At 39.5% G+C, this 20,359-nt stretch overlaps 1 protein-coding gene across 3 annotated transcripts in view; it reads right to left on the bottom strand.

Moving 5' to 3' along the window:
• LPIN2 (lipin 2) overlaps window positions 1-20,359 on the bottom strand; it is a 62,343-nt gene continuing 41,984 nt past the window's right edge. For all 3 annotated transcript variants that reach the window (XM_019546627.1, XM_019546636.1, XM_019546645.1), the window contains 14 exons: window positions 19,946-20,267; window positions 19,104-19,203; window positions 16,720-16,907; window positions 15,901-15,994; window positions 15,485-15,554; window positions 15,308-15,397; window positions 14,203-14,285; window positions 12,700-12,844; window positions 11,327-11,475; window positions 10,551-10,637; window positions 8,223-8,375; window positions 6,047-6,161; window positions 4,787-4,890; window positions 1-4,441 (listed from right to left, as the gene is read on the bottom strand). In XM_019546627.1, coding sequence (XP_019402172.1) covers window positions 4,297-4,441; window positions 4,787-4,890; window positions 6,047-6,161; window positions 8,223-8,375; window positions 10,551-10,637; window positions 11,327-11,475; window positions 12,700-12,844; window positions 14,203-14,285; window positions 15,308-15,397; window positions 15,485-15,554; window positions 15,901-15,994; window positions 16,720-16,907; window positions 19,104-19,203; window positions 19,946-20,267 — 1,845 coding nt within the window. In that variant the 3' untranslated portion in view covers window positions 1-4,296. The remainder of the gene's footprint in view (window positions 4,442-4,786; window positions 4,891-6,046; window positions 6,162-8,222; window positions 8,376-10,550; window positions 10,638-11,326; window positions 11,476-12,699; window positions 12,845-14,202; window positions 14,286-15,307; window positions 15,398-15,484; window positions 15,555-15,900; window positions 15,995-16,719; window positions 16,908-19,103; window positions 19,204-19,945; window positions 20,268-20,359) is intronic.

The raw sequence follows: 20,359 nt of genomic DNA, 5'->3' as shown, positions 1-20,359 counted from the left end.
TTTAGTTTAAATTTGTTTATTGTGGTTACATTGTTTTGAACATCAATAAACATTGCACCAAAGTGTGGGTTATTTACCCGAGATAGTCCAGTCTTGACAAAAACCACTGTACTGGCTTGTTCACAGATTTGACGATTTTTACCACACTACCTTATTAGTGATTGCGGTGTTTTACAATCAAATATTTCACATGTTCTTCACTGAATAATAAAATAGAAAGTACTGATGAGCTCTCTCTACCCTCAAAATAAAATCAAAATGCACCTTCCATCTGGAAATAGTTAATACTTTTAAAAAAAATGATTCGGCAGGATTTCACACAGAAAAAAAACTTCTTCAGGCAAAAGTGATACTTCAAAAGCTCTCTCAGTCGCTACAGATTCCTGGTATTTCATAATGATGTTAAACTTAGTTTCTTATTCTTAAGCAGCTCCTTAGATGTAGAGGAGTTCTTCTAGACAACTTGAATAAAAAGATTTCATGTTTGAATACTTTATAATACACCAGAGTTTTTCCTCAGATGTTGTGCAATTAAGTTGCTTGAAGTGCTAAGACTTTTCCAGCTGAAGAGTATATCATTCTAGAAACAGTACGCTGATGACAAGCATTTAAGAATACATGATCCAAGGACACACCTGCGCTTCTACACCCTTATGGATGAAACGCTTATATTTTGAAGTACAAGCTTAATCATGGTAAAGTAAAAAAATCTAGAAACAGTCACTATATACACAAATGATTGAGTTAATTGTGTTTAATCACTATAGAAATGGGCAGGTGTCCAATGCACTGCCCATATCTGAACTGCAATGTTCCTTGTCTATCCCCAGATAAATACTGCGGAAGGTTGTGGCATTTAAACACAGTTCCAACGCTGAGGGGATCTGCGTCTTCAACAACACAGTCTTAAAAAGGGGGGTGTGTGCGCGTGCACACACATGCTTACACACACATAAAAGCTCCTCTTTCATAGAAAGAATTAGTTAACTTTTGTGCTGATCTGAAATAGGCTTAGCACAAGCTTTGTTTTCAGACATTAATTTCAAGCCACTTATTTCCATTAAAGTGAAAGGAAAGAGACGCATAGAATTTTAATGCAATCACTTCATATTAAACTTTACAGCACAAACCCATCATTTGACAGACGTACAAGATTTCTCTTCTTGAGTCCATGAGGTAAAGTATGTAAGATGTACCATACTGTACCCACCAAAGCTCAGTCCCTCAAACTGGATTTTAAACAAACATTAACACTCTATCAGGGCTCCAAACACAAGTCAGTAAAATAAAAATGAAAATAAAAATCCCAATTAGGAAGACTCTGGAATGCTTACATTGCATCAGAAACAAAGAGCAGAAGGGTACCCCACAGAAAGAGGTTATAAAAGGTGCTTTTTGGAAAATCCCTAAATGAAAAAAAGGTTAGTAGCACACGCAGAGCTCTCTGCCCTCATTCTTCCCTCTCCAAAATCCTAGCACAGCCCAAATGCTCACAGTAGCTGAAGGGACAGCTATGGAAGAGGAGACAGATGTCCCTATTTCGTTTTTAAATTCCTTCTATAGAAAAGGTGGGTTCCTTATTTTTTATTTTTGAGTTGCCCATTTCCCACTCAAACTATAAAATTCATCACTTGACATGTCAAGACATAGAAAACAAGCACTTTGGTTCAAAAGAAAGGTAGCCATGTAAGGTACAGCCAGCACCTTGCAATATTTCTTTTTTTTCTGCCCAATATGGAATTATCCTGAATATTTTAAGTTTGTCATGAAGTATTTAAAACCTGCATAAAGTCAGGGCCACTGAGAAAGAGGAAAGGAAATTCAAATCAACACTGGAGAGCCCCGATCATTTTATGGAAAAAATTAAAAAGTTTCTTTCATTATTTTGGAGAAAAACTTCACAGGTGCTTAAGTGACCTCAAAGCCCCAATCTCACCAATTTTCAAAGCTGTTTTCATGTGCCATGAACATTTTACCCCTTGACCAATGTTTTCCCATTTAAGAAATGAGAGGAAATAAAGCAAGGCTTTTAAAGACTGGTGTTTATAAGTTTTGCCAAATGCAGCAATGTACGTGCACAGACAAATTCTGTTCTCATTTGAATCCAGTAAAACAATTCAGCAATAACATTACATTTTTCCAACAGCATTTTTAGGGCTTGATATTAAATCCACTGAAGGCAAAAGATTGTGGTTTTTGACGAATAAACCCTGTGCAATTTGTGGGTACTAGAAGGAAGAACTTGTAAAACAGCATCTTTTAACATTCGAGGAAAACCTCAGCCCAATTCAGTTCAAATCAAGTAGATTTGTAGCACAGCCAGAAACTGCGCTATTATTAGCATGCCATGATAACAATATGCTTTGATGAGGCTGCTACAATTTAATTCAGCTGTTTATATGGCACACAATGCACAGGTAGGTATGGGCTGACAAGGCCTCTTTCCAGCACAAGGGAGGATCCAGGTCATCCCTGTACTTCTCCATTATATACTAATGCAAATTATACACCAAAGCTTTATTCCAGTTGATTTAGGTTTGATTCCATTTATGCTACTTCAGGTGAAGAGCACACAGTCTGAAAAAAAAAGGAATAAATATCTACCAAATGTGCTCTCTCACTGGCAGCCTGAAGGTAAGAATTTGCCCCCTTTATATTAGACAGGGGGATCAAAGTAATGTGAAAGAGGCTGTAAACATTTGATTTCCAATATGGGAGGAATCCCTTGGTGCAGGCACGGTAGTAGATGCCATAAGGAATTTTCACAAAAGTGTACCAGCAACGGGAAGGACAAAAGGTAGCGTTTTCCCTACTGCACCATGGAGATTCTGAACACTGCTGCAAAACGTAAGGCAGTCTTGGGAAGCCATCGTAATCCTGAGGGCCTGCCCAAGTTATCCAAGTAGTAATTGGGGCCTCTCTAGCCTGCAAGTAGGGCCAAGTTTAAAGAGTGGCTTAAACAACCTTAGTCTCCACTCTCCCCCTAACCAGCAGACACAGTTTCAGACGCATCCTACCTCTTTCTGAAGGGTGAATTCATAAGTCTAAACCATGAAAATCCATTGCAGTTAATGACTTTGGGGTACCCAGTAGGGAAACACTGCCAGTCAGCTGCTTTGGAGCCGATTAGTACACCTGTGGCACAATTCGTACCTGAAACAGTTTACAGGATTGGGTCTGAAACTGAGGAACAGCCACATGGCAATGCTTGTCATTTACCCCAGCGTGCTGTGCTGGCTGCGCTCCGCACTACAGCATTTGGACCATAAGCCTCACCTGTAGGCTCGCACCTGCTGAAACCTCACAATACAAAATTCTGGAAGGCCCTGGAGAAGGACTGATTAAAAAATTAAATACATCATTGTCTTGTAATACAATTCCCTGAATGTATTCTGCACATACTTTTTACTGGCCTATAAAATGTGCGCATTTACCTGCATCTCAATGCTGGCTTTCCTCCCTGCCCCGCCCTACAAAGCTCTTTTCTCAGCCTTCCCTGCACGGACACTTGACCTGGAAGGTTATAGCCTGCGAGTAACAAAAACCATAGAAATACCTTGAGACAATGTTGATTTTAAAAAGTTTAAGCAACAAGCCCATAAAACGTTTTGATCACTGTATGTTAAAAACTGTATGAGACCCAAGTTAACATGAGCAGGTGCTACATTTATCTTGACTGGACATTGTCTTGTTTTTTTGTGGCAAAGTATGTGTTCACATTTGAGGAACAACATTAGGTCTTCACAGTCCCCAGGGCTATTAATGTCTACGATATTTTCTACTTTTTGTTTGAGAAAGAGCCACGGTTGTCTGAGGCAGCTGCTCTTCTATAAAATGGCCTACAATGAATTTGAACACTGGTCCATGACTGCTCTCATGTGGCCGATACAATCTATTTGGCAGCTTCCATAAACTTTTTGGCTTCTTTTTAAAAAATATAATTCTGAGACTAATACAAAAGGTCTATGCTTAAGGTAAGATTTCTCTCTATGGTACTGCAAACTTGCAGCTAAAATTCCATCTCTGTGTTGCCATCTACTGTCTCAAAGTTGCTACTATCACACAGGCTGATCCCAGATGCCTTTTAAGAGCCAAGCTAAGACAAGCAAATTCAGAAATACAATAACTTTGCTGTTTGTTTGTGCCAATCCCACAGAACTAAACTGTCTTCTTTAGTAAGACTTATGGTACCAAAGTATAAATTTAGCCTCTTCAGTAGAGGTCTTTCTTCATATTTAAACTGAAGATAAATGGCTGAACAAGAAATCCCATCTCAGTGGGATGGAACAGTGCTCTTCAGGCCAGGTCTTCCATGTTCACCTCAGGCAGTGGTTCACGCCAATAGCAGAAGGAGCTGAATTCTGGGCACGCGAAGGCAGAACTCTGTTCTTTATTAAGCAATGGGAACACATGTTCCACAAGCTCACTTAGCCTGTAATACCTATATTAAAACGAAGAAAGAAAAAAAGAAAGATTATTATTCTACAGTCTAGCCCTCACGTAATTGTAACCAAATTGCAGCTTTAGAAGTCTATTCCAAAAGCCTCCACTCCAAAAGGCAGCACTCCTCCAAAACACTATTTTTCATTTTACTTTGTCAGTTTTATTTTCTTTCTGAACTTGTTTCAGCAAATATTTGAAGCTGAAGATTTCCAGCAGGGAACATTTTTTCCCCCTTCTTACACAAGTTCCTTAGGATTTTGTATTATAGAGTCATTGTCACAGTAGTTGCACACTGCCTTGCCTGAACCACTTTTTCTTAGTGAAACACTAAAAGTGGCCTTACGAGGATTTGTTTCCCTTGGTCCGTTCTTGGATCAGTTCACCCTTTGGGTTCACTGTAAATATCCTGCAGTCTGGAACTCCCACTTGTGTGTAGGCATATACATCCTGCAAAGAAAACAAAAACACAACAAAAAACTGGCTCAGGAAAAAATGCTGTTTCAGCTTTGAGATTCTTTATGTGAGAAAAAGCAAAAGACAAGGATTTTCGAGGTTCATATTTTTTACTAGACCAACTGCAAAGTTGGGAGAGATTTTGAACAACTTTCAGACAAAGTACTCTTCCTCATATTTTAATGAATTCCTGACAAAAGCCAAAATCTGTTTTATCAACATTTATTTGCACGCCCTGTATTTAGCTCTTTAAAAAGACCAAAGGCCAGAGAACAGTGACTCTTTGGCAGAATGCTCGTTTTATAGAATAAAAAAGCAACACATTTTAGGAGTGTTACTTCCTAATTCAAGATTTAAGTGCCCATTAAAATGGAGAAAACATTAAATAATAAGCAAAAAGAATGTGTGAATGTGCAGACTCTAGACTGAGTAGCATGGAATTAATCAACTTTCTCTCTTACAGTCTGTGGTGAACATTATTACATACTCTGGTATTTCTAAAATGTCATGTATCTAATAAGGGCCAGACTCTGAAAACGTGTGCGTGTAAGTACCTTTGCTCATATGAGCAGTTTTACTGACTGACAGAAGTACATATGTTCATGAAGGGTCCCCTCCCACCCATGCGTTTGTATGACTGGCACTTAAATATCTATTCATTTTTCCTTTGGACTAAAAATAATTGTTTAGTGCCCTTATTCAATTTGTAAAACAGACAATAAAAACTAACATATTGTTCAGAGTATACATCAACCTTTTCGCTCGCCTCCAAAACAAGCTGAATCTGATTTATACATAGTCATCTTACAATTCAGCCCCCAACAATACTCACTTTTGGACTTGTGATATTTTTGGGCATGCAAAATACCAAATTTAAAAAAAAAAAGGTCAACCTTATTTTGGTATTTTTAATTAGTTTAATCCTTTGGGTTATTTGATCCTCCTGTGGGACTTTCTAAAGGGGATTTATCTGCAGTTAACTTGAAGTGGCTTTTTTTCCTAAAAATTGAACCAGAAATTGTTCAGCTTCAACGTGAAGTTGACATATGTGGGGTCAACTTGGTATTAAAATTATATGCCATTTCCCTTGCTTCACAAATTAAGTGTTAATAGAGCGTTTAACCCTTCAGTTAGAAATGTGAAGACTTACATTGGGCCTGTTTCCAAAAGCAGCATAGAAAGGCTGTTTACTTGGTGCAAACAGGTTCTTGATATCATTCAAACACTCAATTTTAAACTTCTCAGGCTTCTTTTCTATCACTTCCCTAGAATAAAATGTGAACAAATCAGTGAATCTAGAATCCCAATTTGAGAGGCAAACTTTTCCTGTTCAGCTGGTGTTTGCATTTTCACAGTACATGGTAAAACTGCGGTGGCATAACGCAGTGGACTTTAGGAAGGCCTTCGACACCGTCTCTTACCCCATTCTCGTTAAAAAATTAGGAGATTGTGGTGTCGATGCCTACACAGTCAAATGGGTCACCAACTGGCTGGAGGGCCGCACCCAGAGAGTGGTGGTGGATGAGTCATTTTTGACCTGGAGGGATGTGGGCAGTGGGGTCCCCTAGGGCTCGGTCCTTGGGCCCGCACTGTTCAACATCTTCATCAGTGACTTGGACAAGGGGGTAATAAGCACCTTGTTCAAATTCGCGGAAGACACTAAGGTGTGGGGAGAAGCAGGCATGCTAGAAGGGAGGGACAGGCTGCAATTGGATCTGGACAGGTTACAGGGGTGGGCGGATGAGAATAAGATAGGATTCAATACTGACAAGTGAAGGGGACTGCATCTAGGGAGGAAGAACCAGCAGCATACCTACAGGCTGGGGAACTCCCCTTTCATCAGCGCAGAGGCAGAAAAGGATCTTGGAGTCATTATAGACTCCAAGATGAACATGGCTGCCAATGTGGGGACGCAGTCAGGAAGGCTAATTGCACTTGTCATGCATCCACACATGCATCGCGAGCAGCTCCAAGGAGGTGATCCTCCCCCTCTATGACACTGGTCAGGCCACAGTTGGAGCACTGCGTCCAGTTCTGGGCACCGCACAGGAGGGATGTGGACAACATGGAGAGGGTCCAGAGGAGGGCCACTCGCATGATCAGGGGGCAGCAGGGTAGGGACCTGAACCTGTTCAGCCTCCACAAGAGGAAGCTGAGAGGGGATCTGGTAGCTGTCTATAAACTGGCCAAGGGAGACCAGCAGGCAATGGGAGAGTCCCTGTTCCCCCAAGCTCTACTGGGAGTAACAAGGAATAATGGCCATAAGTTGACTGAGAGTAGATTCAGGCTAGATATCAGGAGGTGCTACTTCACAGTCAGGGTGGCTAGGATCTGGAACCAGCTTCCAAGGGAAGTGGTGCTTGCTCCTACCTTGGGGGTCTTCAGAAGGAGGCTAGATAGACACCTTGCCAGGGTCACTTGACCCCAGCATTCTTTCCCGCCCATGGCAGGAGGTCAGACTTGATGATCTGCTCAGGTCCCTTCCTACCCTATCAACTATGAAACTATGAAGCTGGAACTGCCAATTCTATAGATGTTGCTGTTAATATGAACAAGTCAGACAAGCAGATTTTGCATCTCGACTGGTAAATTTTCATGGAAGTGCTCCACCTTCAAGAGATGATTAAACCAATTAAAAGCGACTGACGAGAACACATTAGAAGGATTCCTAGTTTTACTTCCACTGAGGTCAATAGAAGTTTTACCAGTAACTTCAAGCGGGAGCACAACTGGGGCCCTTAACAGTTGCAGTTACTATTAATTTTATTTTTTAAAATGACTTACCCAAACAAAAAATTATTCCATTTGTTGTTCCAATGTGATTGTGTCAAATGTCAGCCATCTGAAATCCCTCGCTCTTTTAACAGCAAGTAACCCACCCTACCTATATGTAGGAATAAGTATGCTGTATACTCAGTGAAAAGCTGGGGAATTCAGATTATGATAATATATGATATTTAACTCTCCAAATTCTGCAGCCATGCTTTTCTGAACAGAAGTGTATCAATAAGTATAGAATCTTACATGAACTATTATCCACGGGATGGAAGGGGGAGAAGTAAATAAGCCTCTCCTTTTCTAAACTTATATTTCACCTGTTGTAATATAATACACCTTTAATACATGTACATGATCATGTTTCATTGCCAGAGAATCAACAGTGGTCATGATAAAACTAGAAAGTTTCTTCAGCTTCCTGGAGTAAACCTAAGACACAGAGGATACTTGTTAACCCCATACACTGGCTAATGCGATTTCTCAAACTTCTCTCCTCTCTTCCCCACTCTACATGTAGGAAATTGGCAGTTGAGTACTCATACACTTACCTATGAAAGGCAGAGAATAAGCTGCTGGGTGACAACATCAGGGGGCCTCTGGGTAGGATTGTTCCTTTGTCATTCACCCAGTGTAAATACCCTCTCGTCATATCTGCCATTCCAATGGCTCGGGCGGAGCAATACAGAAACTTATAGCCATTCCTAGGAAGAACATTCAACTTAGTGCATATTCCAGCTAATGCAATCTTTGGTCTAGATAAATATTGTACTATGGTAGTGCCCAGAGGCATCAGTCAAAAGGTAGTGATCTCATTGGGGTGAGCTGTACAAAACAGAGCAGGAAGAGAACTCTCTTCTATGAAGAGCTTATGATGATTTAAATGCAAGACTTGAAAAGCAAGGTTAAGAAACAAACAGCAACAGGAAAAGAAAGCAAGGGTCATGCTACCAAGACCACCTTGTTATACTGGTTTGATATGTGCATAACTCAGTTCCCAATTGCTTAAAATTTTTGTTTAATTTTGTAAATTAACATCTACAGCACTTTCAAAAAACATTTATTAGTTACAGTAGTTAGTTAACACTTCGTAATTGCATGCAATGCCTCCCATTTTCAGATGTTGCCGGGGGGTGCAGGGGTGGTCCCCCATGTGCTCGGCGGTGGACTTGGAAGTGGACCAGAAGTACTTCCGGGTCCGCCACTGAGCACGTGGGCCCCCCACACTCCATCCGCCCTACAATCTCAGCATTCATGAGCTGTGCCTGGTACCTCGAGGTATGTAGAAAAAATATTTAAAGCTGTGTTTATGGCCAAATTGCTGATTCTCTGAATCAGCATCAAATCTTCAGAATAGGATATGGCCAAATCTAATTGGAACAGTGATCCGAATCGATGAATCGAATCACTGTCACCCAATTTGGGCCAAATCCAAATTGAATATGGCCCATTTCACACACGTCTAATATGCATTAGTTTATACCGGGGGTCAGCAATTATTTCAGCTTGATGACCACTTAACGAGTTTTGCCAAGCCATCCAGGTACACGCACATACAATCTTTCAGAAGATATCATATAGTAAAAAAATCAAACGCCTACTATAACATTTTATTTCAAAACATATTTTTGTCCAATTTATGTTTTTTGAGTAGAGGCAATTGCATAACAGTTCAAAATAAAGTTTTACTCTGTGTGTGTGTTTGGGGGGGTGGGGGTCAAAGTGTGTATGTGTGTGTGTGTGTGTGTTGGGGAGGGGGGGGGCTAGGTCAGGAAGGCAGGGGGACATGCAGCAGAGCTCCCCTGGGCAGTGCATGTCCATTACTACCCTCTCTCCTATATGGCACACAGTTGCCCCTGGGGCACTCTACAAGAGCCTGAGCCCTGCCCGCTCCTGTCCACCCCAGCCGGCACACAACTTGCAGGTGGGGCTGCTTCCAGCAGCTCTTCCTCCTCCTGTCCCTGCGGCACCACTCCAAGCAGCAGATAACACAAGGAACCATGGGGACATGTGCCAGGCACCACATGCCCAACCAGGCTGGGGAGTGGAGCTGCAGCCAGATGACTCCTGTTTCAGTGCACAAGGATCCAGCTCTGGGCTGCCTTCCACCCACTTGGCTGCCGCAGATGGCTGCTCATTGCACTGGGCAGGCAAAGCAGGTGGAAGGCAGTCAGATGCTGAAGCTGGAGCCCAGTACACTACGGCAGGAGCTGCCCGGCTGTAGTTTTCCCCCTGCTCAGAGCACCACACCAGGGGCAGGAGGAGGAGGAGAAAGAACTGCTGGAGGCAGGGGGAGCTGAGCAGCACACAAGCCGGTCAGCTCCACTTCAGCTGTTTTGGGACCAGCCCTACTAGGAAGCTGTGTGCACTGGCTGGGGCCAGTGGGCACAGGCAGAACCGTGGCACGAGCTGCCCCTGGCAGAAGGCAGGCTGCAGATTGGTGTGGGGGCAGCCACAGGCTGGATCCAGTTAATTGGTGGGTGCTAGCCTGCGGACCATATCCAAACAACTGGCAGGCCAAATCCAGTCCACAAGCCATATTTTGCCCATCCCTGGTCTATGCATTTATACATTTTTAGAGGTATGGTTATAGGAGCAATTTTTTTGATAACATCTTTAACTGGATCAACTTTATTAGTTGGAAGAGACCATAGACAGTAGCAGTACCCAGAGAGCAGACAGTAGCAGCACATAGGCACCAATCTTTTGGGCACAAAGTGCCCTTTAAGTGATAATTTAGTTGATAGAGGACAGAACTAGATTATTTTGACATGAATGAAAGGTCTAACTTAAGACAACTAAATTAACATTTACTGAATTATCTGCCAGTGATTCCCAAATTTTTAAAACTCCAGTTGATTCACAGTTAAGATACATACTCATTGATAGAATGGTAGAGCTTTGCAATGCCCTGATGGGTCCAGTCTTTGCCAAGCTGTGGAAGAATCTGTCCTAAAGCATCAGACCTAAAAACAAGAACAAAGATATAGTCACAGCTTATCACACAATTCAGAAGGTTTTCTTTTAACACATGCACCTGAATCTGTCATTTTGCAATGAATAATTGCAGGAACTTTCAAAGCAATTCTTCAACGTTAGTGAAGTGTGGGCCAACATTTTGGCATGAATGCTACAAATTAAACCCTGTGTTCTCCCTGAGTGCCACTCCCTTTCCCTGGCCCAATCCACCTCTCTGCTTTCAGTCCTGCCCTGGGCTCCTTGCCAAACCTGCTGCTCTTCTTTCTGAGTCCTGCTGCATCTGTCAGTATCTTGCCAGATCTGCCACATGCCACACACAGAGGTTGCCCACACCATTTGTGATGCATGTGCTGCAAGCTGACCACCATTGCTCTAGTGGGTGCAACAAAGAACTGAGCAACACCGAGGTTCAATATACCCTGGTACAGTTGTTTCCTGTCTCTAGCAAGCTGCTAAACTGATGGAGAAAACAAGGTCTAACTATAACACAAATAATTATCTGAGCAGCATTACAACATTAACATTGCTCTTCTCCAACATGCATGATTATTGGAAATGGGAACACAAATTGCAGCCAAAGCAGCAAAGACCACTGCAGACCACACTTTTTAATCATTTTTTAATATTCAAAAGTGTGCAATAAATAATGCAAGATGTAAAGGAATATGATACTTGCTTGGTTATTGTGCCATCAATATCAGATATGATGATCTTGTCATTCCAGTTCCACAGATATATAGTTCCAGCGCAACGGCATGTACCTTGATACTGGGTTGTAATACTAAATAAAACATCATTAGGGCCATCTCTGAGCTTCAGTTTTGCCTTTAAAATAAGCCAAGACAATCAAATCAATCAAGAATACAGCTCTGTAAAGATAATTTCTAAACAGCTTAACTATACAAAATGGGTAGGAGGCTCTTGCAAGTCAACTGGACTTGATCTTACCAGCAAAGTAATTATTGCTTCCCCAAACTAAAGCCATTTCACAAAAGTGATAAAGCTACAAAAGATATAAAGTTACAAAAGATATAAAGTCTTTTGCTTAACAGATAAATGATCTCTGTCATTTTCCAACATCTGTGATCTGTTAGTAAAGGAACATGTCAATATTATTTAACATTCCAGATCAGCAATTCTTTTTCCAAGTAAAAAGAATACAATTAAAAGTCCAATAAGCTTCTGAGCACTTCCCCAGAAAAAACATACTTACTATTCCTATTTATTCTGCTAATTTTCGTGGATGCAACTTGATGCATAATTATCCTAAATTAACAAAGCAGTCATGGAAAGGAAGTGCGTGTGCAGGTTCTTCTTTAAGTTTAGGGTTTTGTTTGTTTTGGGGGTTTTTGTGGGGGGGGAGGTTGTTTTGGTTTTTGTTTTAACACCATAGTTACCTAATCCTGCTCACAGCAAGACATCTCACCTCCTGCTGCCCTGCAGCCTTTGATCTTAGTACCATGGTTGCTACTGTTATAGGTCTCATTGTGGATACAGATTTATGTGATGTGACCTTTTGCTTGAATACTTCATCTCTCAAAGAGGGACAGAGATGGAATTTAAGTTCACAAAGCAAGAAAAAGTGTCAAATATCTGGTCTAAAAAATTATAAATTACTAATATAAAAGGGTGGTTTAAATTGACTATATCCTGTCTACTAATTCAGCTGTGTGCTACTAGACAGTTAAGAGTCTGATATTGGAATTTAAAAAATAAAGTGCAAAGACATGCTAGTTGGCAGTGTTCTAATATAGAAATTTGACCTGATTTTTATGCATCTGTAATACAGTTTTGGAAATTGTATCTGAGGATTTTTCATCATAAAACAGAACTGCAAAGTCTTTTGAAAGACTGCAAAGAAAGCAGCAGTGTTAAATCCAATCATTCCTTGCCTGAAGTACTATATATAGTACCCTAATTAGTAATTTCAGACCTACTTTAAACTTACAGTAACCAATGTGCTTGTAGATAGGGAAAGAAATAACCCTAGTTAAGAAAAAAGATAAATTGTATCAGGGATTCTACATACAAGAAGGACAGATCACTTACTATTTGGTCTGAAGACAATCTAAGTGACTTCTTGTAAGAGGTAGTGTTGCCTTGGCTTGGATGATCCAATGGGGCAGAATCTATTTTTAGGGATTTTTTCAGTTCCTGTGACCCTTCATCACTAGAAGAATCATCTTCTGTTGGCCTAATGTAACAGCAACCAAAATAAAAGTAAGCCGCAGAAAATGTTTTTGTAATGGCTTAAAATACATGTTTTTTATTAAGTGTAAGACTAATTTCAGGCACTGAAAGGTTTCTGCTTGTGTTAATGCTTCAGCCTTGGCCAAGAAGAAAATTAATCATTGAAAAGCAGTGCTTTAATCTGCAGTCAAATGTGTACAATGTAAAAAAAATACTCACTTTTAGTAATAGTAGGACCTTGAGAAACCACACTTATACCAATAGGATAGTGGGGGAAAGCCATGCTTATGCCAATAGAATAGGGGAAAAGCCTATAAAACATAAACTAGTACTAGCAAAGCCCCGAGACGAGGCTATTTACAGTTGAGTTGACTCCTCCCTTTTTATCTAGGTAGGAACTTGCTGCCATCCATGAACAGACTAAAAATCCAGTATGTTCAGTCTAAAGTTCAGAAGGCAGAGAAGATTTGCACCTTACAGACTAACCAGCACGAGTGTACATGTATCACAACTTTCATGAGCCCAAACTCACTTCATCAGATGATCTTATATTCATATAAGAATATATAGCTATTGATATAATCAACTATGGGTAGTCTATAAGGTACAAATGTACCCTGCCTTCTAGGGACTTGATACCAAGTTGTCACTTCTACTTTGGTATATCTATTTCAACAGCAAAGTGGAAAAGAGAAACTAGGAAAGTACTTGTGCTATGCTTTTCAAAAAAATTGCTGCTGAACACCAATTACAAATCTTAGAGTTAGGCTAATAAATTTCACAATACAATATTATTTAGGGCTCACCTCTTAAAATTAATCTGCGTAAAAACAGAATTTACTTTTAAGATTTACAGGGTAGGCCTACCACCATGGTGCACATTTTCTTAAACCTTTAGTGCACAGAAAACACTCAGTCTCATCCCTCCTAAAATCATGGAGAGAAGAGGAAGCCACAGGGTGGACTACTTTGTTTGCCAGCATCTTGACAAGACTGCAGTTTTGTGCTGGTTGCTACCTCCAATTAAGTTCTTATGCGATTCATTCACTACATTTAATGGTTTTTATTGTTTCAGTTTTTGCGTTACAAAAATGGCATATGGTGCAAATCAATGAGAAGACATTATTTTACAATGAGAAAGTGACAGACAATATTTATACAGAACCCTGCTGTGTCTTAGGAAATAGTCGCACAGCTTGTTTTATTGACACTTTCTTGCTGAAGTATTTGCCAAAAACATATCTGGCTTTATTTAGTAGTTCAGCAGAAATGTTTCTTCCCACAGTAAATTCCTACTGAATTCTTCTAAAAAATTACGAGATGCTATCGAGTCCACAAAAGAATCTTCAGACAGGAACACACCTACTATTAACTTGCTCTTTTGTAGTTGCTGGCAGGTCAGTTGTTCTTTGCGCTTCAGATTTTCCCTCCTTTGCCTCTGGGAGCTAAAAAATCAAGAACATACCAACATTTTAAGCACCTTGAATTGACAAGAACATTTATATTCCTGGGCCACATAACTAATGTTTATATAAGACTCAAATTTATCATCCATATTAGGTATTTATGCTCATTATACAGACTTTTCATAAGATCTCCTGTAATAGATCATATACACCTGAAACATTTTACTGTTCAGAGAAACACAAAAGAATCTGTAGAATAGAGATGGAGAACTTCCAATTTAAGTGACGAGTGCTCTAACTGGAAACTCCCTGGCTAATACCATGCAACACATGAGCCATATTGCTTATAGCGATCTAGGGAAAAAAAGAACATGTACAAGGCAGCAATAGTAAGTAGTGAGAAGGGGTACATCCAGAATTGCTACTGAAATTCAGCCTTGTTAGTAGTACTCAAAAGACAGTATGTGGAATTGACCTACAAGCTTTGAAGTGGCCCTTTTTTGGGTAAGTGTTGGGACACATGGAAAGTGGAAAAAAAATCTGGTGTTGCTACTGCCTACTCTGTACTTATACAAGGAGCTACCTTGATAACCCTGATAAGCACATTTTTTTTTAAGAATTAGACAGAAAAGGATTATATAATTAAATATTCCAAAGACAGGAAGGAGGCTTAAATGACTAATTAAAAATGTAACACTGGAATTAAGAAAAGGACAAACCAACAGACAGAGCAGTGTCCACTTTTCTATTCCCTTGTTATTTGCATAGATATTCTCAGATGAACTGCAGCTTTCTACAAACTGCTTTGAAGACAGTTTATAATGTAGAATGAAGGCTCCTTAAAATCATGTTCAAATGATAATATTTTAGTTATATTTTATTCTCTAAAAACCCCCCTCAAAAGCACTTATGAAGTTACATAATATTAATACATAATTGAATATATAAACTTTACAGCACTGGTTGTCAGAGACCTGATCAGCATGTGTGGCTTGATGCATAAAACTGAATTTATCTTTTAATGATGAAGTAAACGAATGTCAGAATAGGTTTCAAATTACCTGTTTAGCCATGCTGTCCCTCTTGCGCCAGAACCACCACCTTCCAGATTTCTTTGGCATCTTTTCTTTGACCCAAGACTCTATTGTAGCCTGAAAATAAGTTTAGTTTGTGTTTAATGTTCCGAATAGAATTAACTGAAATATAAAATGTAGAGTTTTGTTTGTTTTTATTTTTACCTTGGGCAAACTTTTCTGGAACACCTGCAAACTGAGGATCATTGGAGCAGCCAATGCCCAGTTATAATACCTATTGAAGAGAGAGATAAGAAGTTATTATTAGAAACATTAAGGTCAACAGCTAATTAAATTAATGTCTGAATTTTGTCATGAGCTACCCATACCAATGCGCAATGTGAAAGGCAAATATTTCTACTGCACACAGTTTAGTCAGTGACAAATGCTGCAACACCTTGCTTCAGAAGAAACTAGTTGGAATTTAATCAGCAATTTAAAGCCATTACTCATAAGGGCAAATGACTATAAATAACAATTTGAATTTCAGCTCAAAGATATAGCACCTGTTAATGCCCATTACTGCAGAAACAAGGAAAACAAAAAGAATTCTTATGAACTAATTATACAGGGAACATTACCTGTTGTATATCCTTATTACCAGATTAGGATTGTCTATAAGTCCTGGGTTTTCAGCAAATTCATGGTAAGTAATAATATGTTCCTTGAATTTTTCTGCAATACAAGGACATTTTTATCAATTCAGTTAGGAAGAAACAAATAAAGAAGGCAGACACTGACCTTTAAAATAAGGCACAGATTTTAAGTTCATGTATGTTTGTTTTCATGAAGGAAAATTTTAAGAGCAAAATGTTAAGAGTGTGTGGTTAAAATATGACATTCTATAACAAAGGATTGAACTGGAAAAAAAAAGATCAAGTGTCATGAAAAAAGAAAAAAATCAGGATTAGTAACTATTTGGAACAAAGAAGAGAGTTCCAAGACAACAGCCTCACCACCCTTCCTCTAACTGCACAAAACACTAAACAGAAGAAAGTTTATTAAGCAATGAGATAGAAGCAAGATTTTAAAGCTTTCATATAGTAGCAAAGCAAGCAATGCTGAGGGAGATGGTAACAGTTATGGTTAAGTTATACTATACATAGGTGAAATCAGGAGAAGGAAGTAGGTGTCAGGAAAAGTAGATCTGGCTAACATCCTTCACATGAAGGCATATCATCTATCCTTTACCAGTAGTTGAGTTTCATACTGTAAATGAGCCTTCAGTAGCCAATTTACCTCAACATATAAAATATAAAGCAGATTCCTGGTTCTCATCCTTCCCCACTTTGATCAAAATTAAAAACTAAAAGCTTCTGAAGAAGAGTACTAAGAACCTAAAATAAGTTGTCGGTTGAGTACACCGTGCCTATTTGTGTTTGACTTAGTTTCTTACATACCTTTAGAGATCTCTCCATTTTCATTTAGACCTCCACAAAGTGAGAGAGTAACATCAGGCAAATCCATAGCAGAATCAGACATACACTCTGTGCCACTATCAGCTGCAGCACTTCCCACTGACTGTGGCGACTGAGAACCAGAGAAAGTATCTGACTCTGTCCACTGCCTGGAACCTGGATCAGAATCACTGAAAGAAAGAGGTTCTATTTGTACAACTGAAGAGATACTTGTATAAAATTGTATTATGTACAGCACATGGTACAAACTGTTCTACTACTACTACATACTCTTGTATTTCAAATACTGCATTACACTACAAAGTAAAGATCTATTACACCAGCGTTAGATTTCTTTTTTTGGAAAAAGGAAACAGTCTCTTTGTGAAACTACTCTGAAATGCCAGACTCTTGAAAACAATATTCTCTTTTAACTTAGAATTGAAGCATTAATAGGAAATGTTATTTTCTCTGCCATGCTAATTTGATATGCAATTTGTGATAGCAACTTAGTTTTTTTTACATGATCCAAACCATTTTATTCAAGTAATTGGAAACAACTAAGCTCTAATAAAAATGTACAGGTATTTTGCCCAGTGGTTTCAAAATTATTTGGTGCTTGGCCCCAAGGACTGGTAATGAAATGTTAAGGCATATCATTAACTTAAAAAAAATACAACATTGGTAATTCTAATGACCCTTTTCTCCTTCCACTGATACTAAGATAAACTGGAGAAAAAATACACTCCACTTATTTTAAAACAAAAGGTCATTCAAAATTAAGAGAATCTAGCCTTAAGATTGGCCAGTAGTCACTGACATTGGCACACACCTGTCTTCATGTCAACTGTTTAAGTCCTCACTCCGAGTCAAAACTTTATAGCTGTTGAAACAGAGATTGACTGACTAAACTCTTTCTTATAACATTTTCCACTATATTTGTTACTTAATATTTCATGAAGTGCAGAACTCAGTAGTTTACTGCCGTACACAGTATACAGCTAAGTACATTAGATATTAAAGACATGTCTGAAAAGATTTATGTTTAAAAAATGTATTGGAATGTTCATTGGATGGATGCTATTCCAGCAGTGAAAAAAATAAAATCCCATTTAAATCCTTTCAAAAAAACTGTTTAACACTAGGTTTGAAATTATACAATTTTCTAGTGTGTTCAAAATCAGTTTCCCATATTTGCACTGACAATCAGAGCTGACGACTCTTTCACTTAAGATACAAAAAGTTGCAGGACGAAACGTAGGGGGCAGTTTTCAGAAGCTGATGTAAAGCTGGGGGAAAATGTTTTCTGCTGTTTTTAGAAATAACTGTAGCTGGATAAGAAAGACCCATAAGAAATTTGACTATTAAGCTAACACTACTTGGTAGATAATATTTAGATAAAAAAATCTGTTGCATATGTTTTGGTTTGGGGGGAAAAAGGAGAGGGTTAGGGTTTTTTTTGTTTTGTTTTTTTAAATATGTTGACCCTGTGCAACATAAACCAGTAGAAAATCTGTTTAGACTAAATCACTGAATGATGCCAATTTATCATCTGCCATTTGTATTCAACAAATACCCAGTTTAGAGAAAATAATGCATTTTGGCTAAGGTATGTAAGTGCATCTGAAGAAAAATGATCACATGGCCAACCAAAACCATTTCCCTGGGACCAGTTCAGTGGAACTCTAGTCTTGTGTCTTCATTCCATTCTTTCTTCCCCGGATGAAGGAAGAGGCTTCAGAACTTTGCAGGAGAAAGCCCGCATCCTTATTAACACCCCCCTGAAACCATTTTCCCTACAGAAAGCCCTTAAGCCATCTATGTCAGGAGTACCTCAAACTCTAGGAAAACTACTTGAGGGAGAACAAAGAGCAAGACTGTGGGCTCTCCTGCAGCTATATGGCTATGATTAAAACCACAATACATTGGTTGTGCCCAGATCATGCATAGGTTTCAGAGCTAACTGCAAAAAAATTGTTAAATTTGAAGTTTGCCAAGAATATTCACTCTTGAGGCTCCATTTTCAGACACTTTTTAGGAAAAACAGGAATTTAAGTACACAAGCTTTCTTGCGCCAGCTCTCCATGCCAGTCTGTACTCATGTCAAGAGCTAATATGGTAGTGAACTGTTCAAAGCAACTCTAGTCATGGCTCTGAAACCAACAACTGAATTCACTAAGAAAACAATAAGGTTTGCTTCTCTCCATAATGCAGAATAAGTTTAATGTTGATTACTAATGTACTATATATTCCCAACTTCAAATGTCAAGTTTGAACAAAAAATGTTTTTATCTTAATTAGTTCTCTCACATCTAAAACTAAGCCTTTATATTTCACGGAATCTGTGCAGCATAAGCCTTGCAACATTAAAGTTTAGATAAAGCTACCTTTTGGGAAAATAGAGTGCAGCAACTTCAGGTTCCAAAGCCTTCAAGTCATCCAAGTAAATATCATCAGGCCCCTGGTGCTGGCTTCTCTTGTGCACGCCTGTCAATTGTAAGAGTTGGTTCATTTTAAGTGAATGTGTATATTAAATGCACTGCTGGTGAAAAAACAGAACAACATGAGCACTGTACAAAAAAACCAAACAGGAATTGCTGTAGGTTAGCTGGCCTACAGACCAACACCAGGCTCAGTCTCTCTGACTCAAGGATGCATCAGCCGATTTACTCCTGAAATCAGTGAGCAAAGGGCATGTGGAATAGGTGCAACTTATTCTTCAATGGCATTCCTGGTCTCACTTAGGAGGCAATGTAGGCATCCCCTAGGACACAGGTTGTCAACCAGGGGTACACATACCCCCAGGAGTACTTTGAAGGGCCATAGGGGGTATACACAGGTAGGTGGGGACAGGCGAGGGTAGCGGTGCTCTTCTGCAGGCTGTACAGATTGGGGGGGGGGGGGAGAAGCTTGAATGCAGAGGCTGCTGCCACTTCTCATTACCCCACGCTACAGCCACTCTGTATCCAGTCATGCTCCCTACCATGTCCAGCCCTGTGGCTCCCCCCCCACCCCTGGTTCTGCATCTGGCCACAGCCAGGAGTAGTTCCATGTCCAGCCGCGTGGGGGCGCAATGATCAAAAAAGGTTGGAAAACCCTGCTCTAGGATTTTGCTTCTGTTTTAAAATTTTAAACATGAAAAGTAAAAAGGTATAAGTCTATTATTTTTGAAGTCCCCTCAAATTTCACAGATCCGACAGTAGGCACAGGACACTGTTCTATTATATACCTTTCTTTTTGGAGGGAGATTCAATTTTTGCTGTTGGTTTGGTTTCTGATAACACATCCACTAATGGGTTGGGGGGAAGATCAGCATCTAAGGAAGATGAATCCTGAGGTTCTATGATTGCTGAAGCAAGGAAATCTTTACTATCTCTTGGTTGCAACAGAGGATGAGTTCTGGGCTCAGGTTTCAGTACAGTACAGACAGGCTCTTTCATCAAATCTTCATCTTCAACTTCATCAGAGCTGAGGATGACCCTAAAATGCGTCTTCTCCGATGGGGTAATAGTGGCTGTTCTAGGTTGTTCCAATTTTTCTTTTTTGCATATCTGAAAATAAAATTCTAGTTAGTATTTTCATCATGTGTTATTGATGTCATTTGGCTCTAAACATTGAACAAGCATTCATGATAATTATCCCA

The sequence above is a fragment of the Crocodylus porosus genome, unplaced genomic scaffold, assembly GCF_001723895.1.
Source record: "Crocodylus porosus isolate Cpor-Errol unplaced genomic scaffold, CroPor_comp1, whole genome shotgun sequence".
Lineage (NCBI taxonomy): Eukaryota > Metazoa > Chordata > Crocodylia > Crocodylidae > Crocodylus > Crocodylus porosus.
The sequence above is the reverse complement of the archived record's forward strand: the minus strand, read 5'-3'. Positions and strand labels throughout refer to the sequence as shown.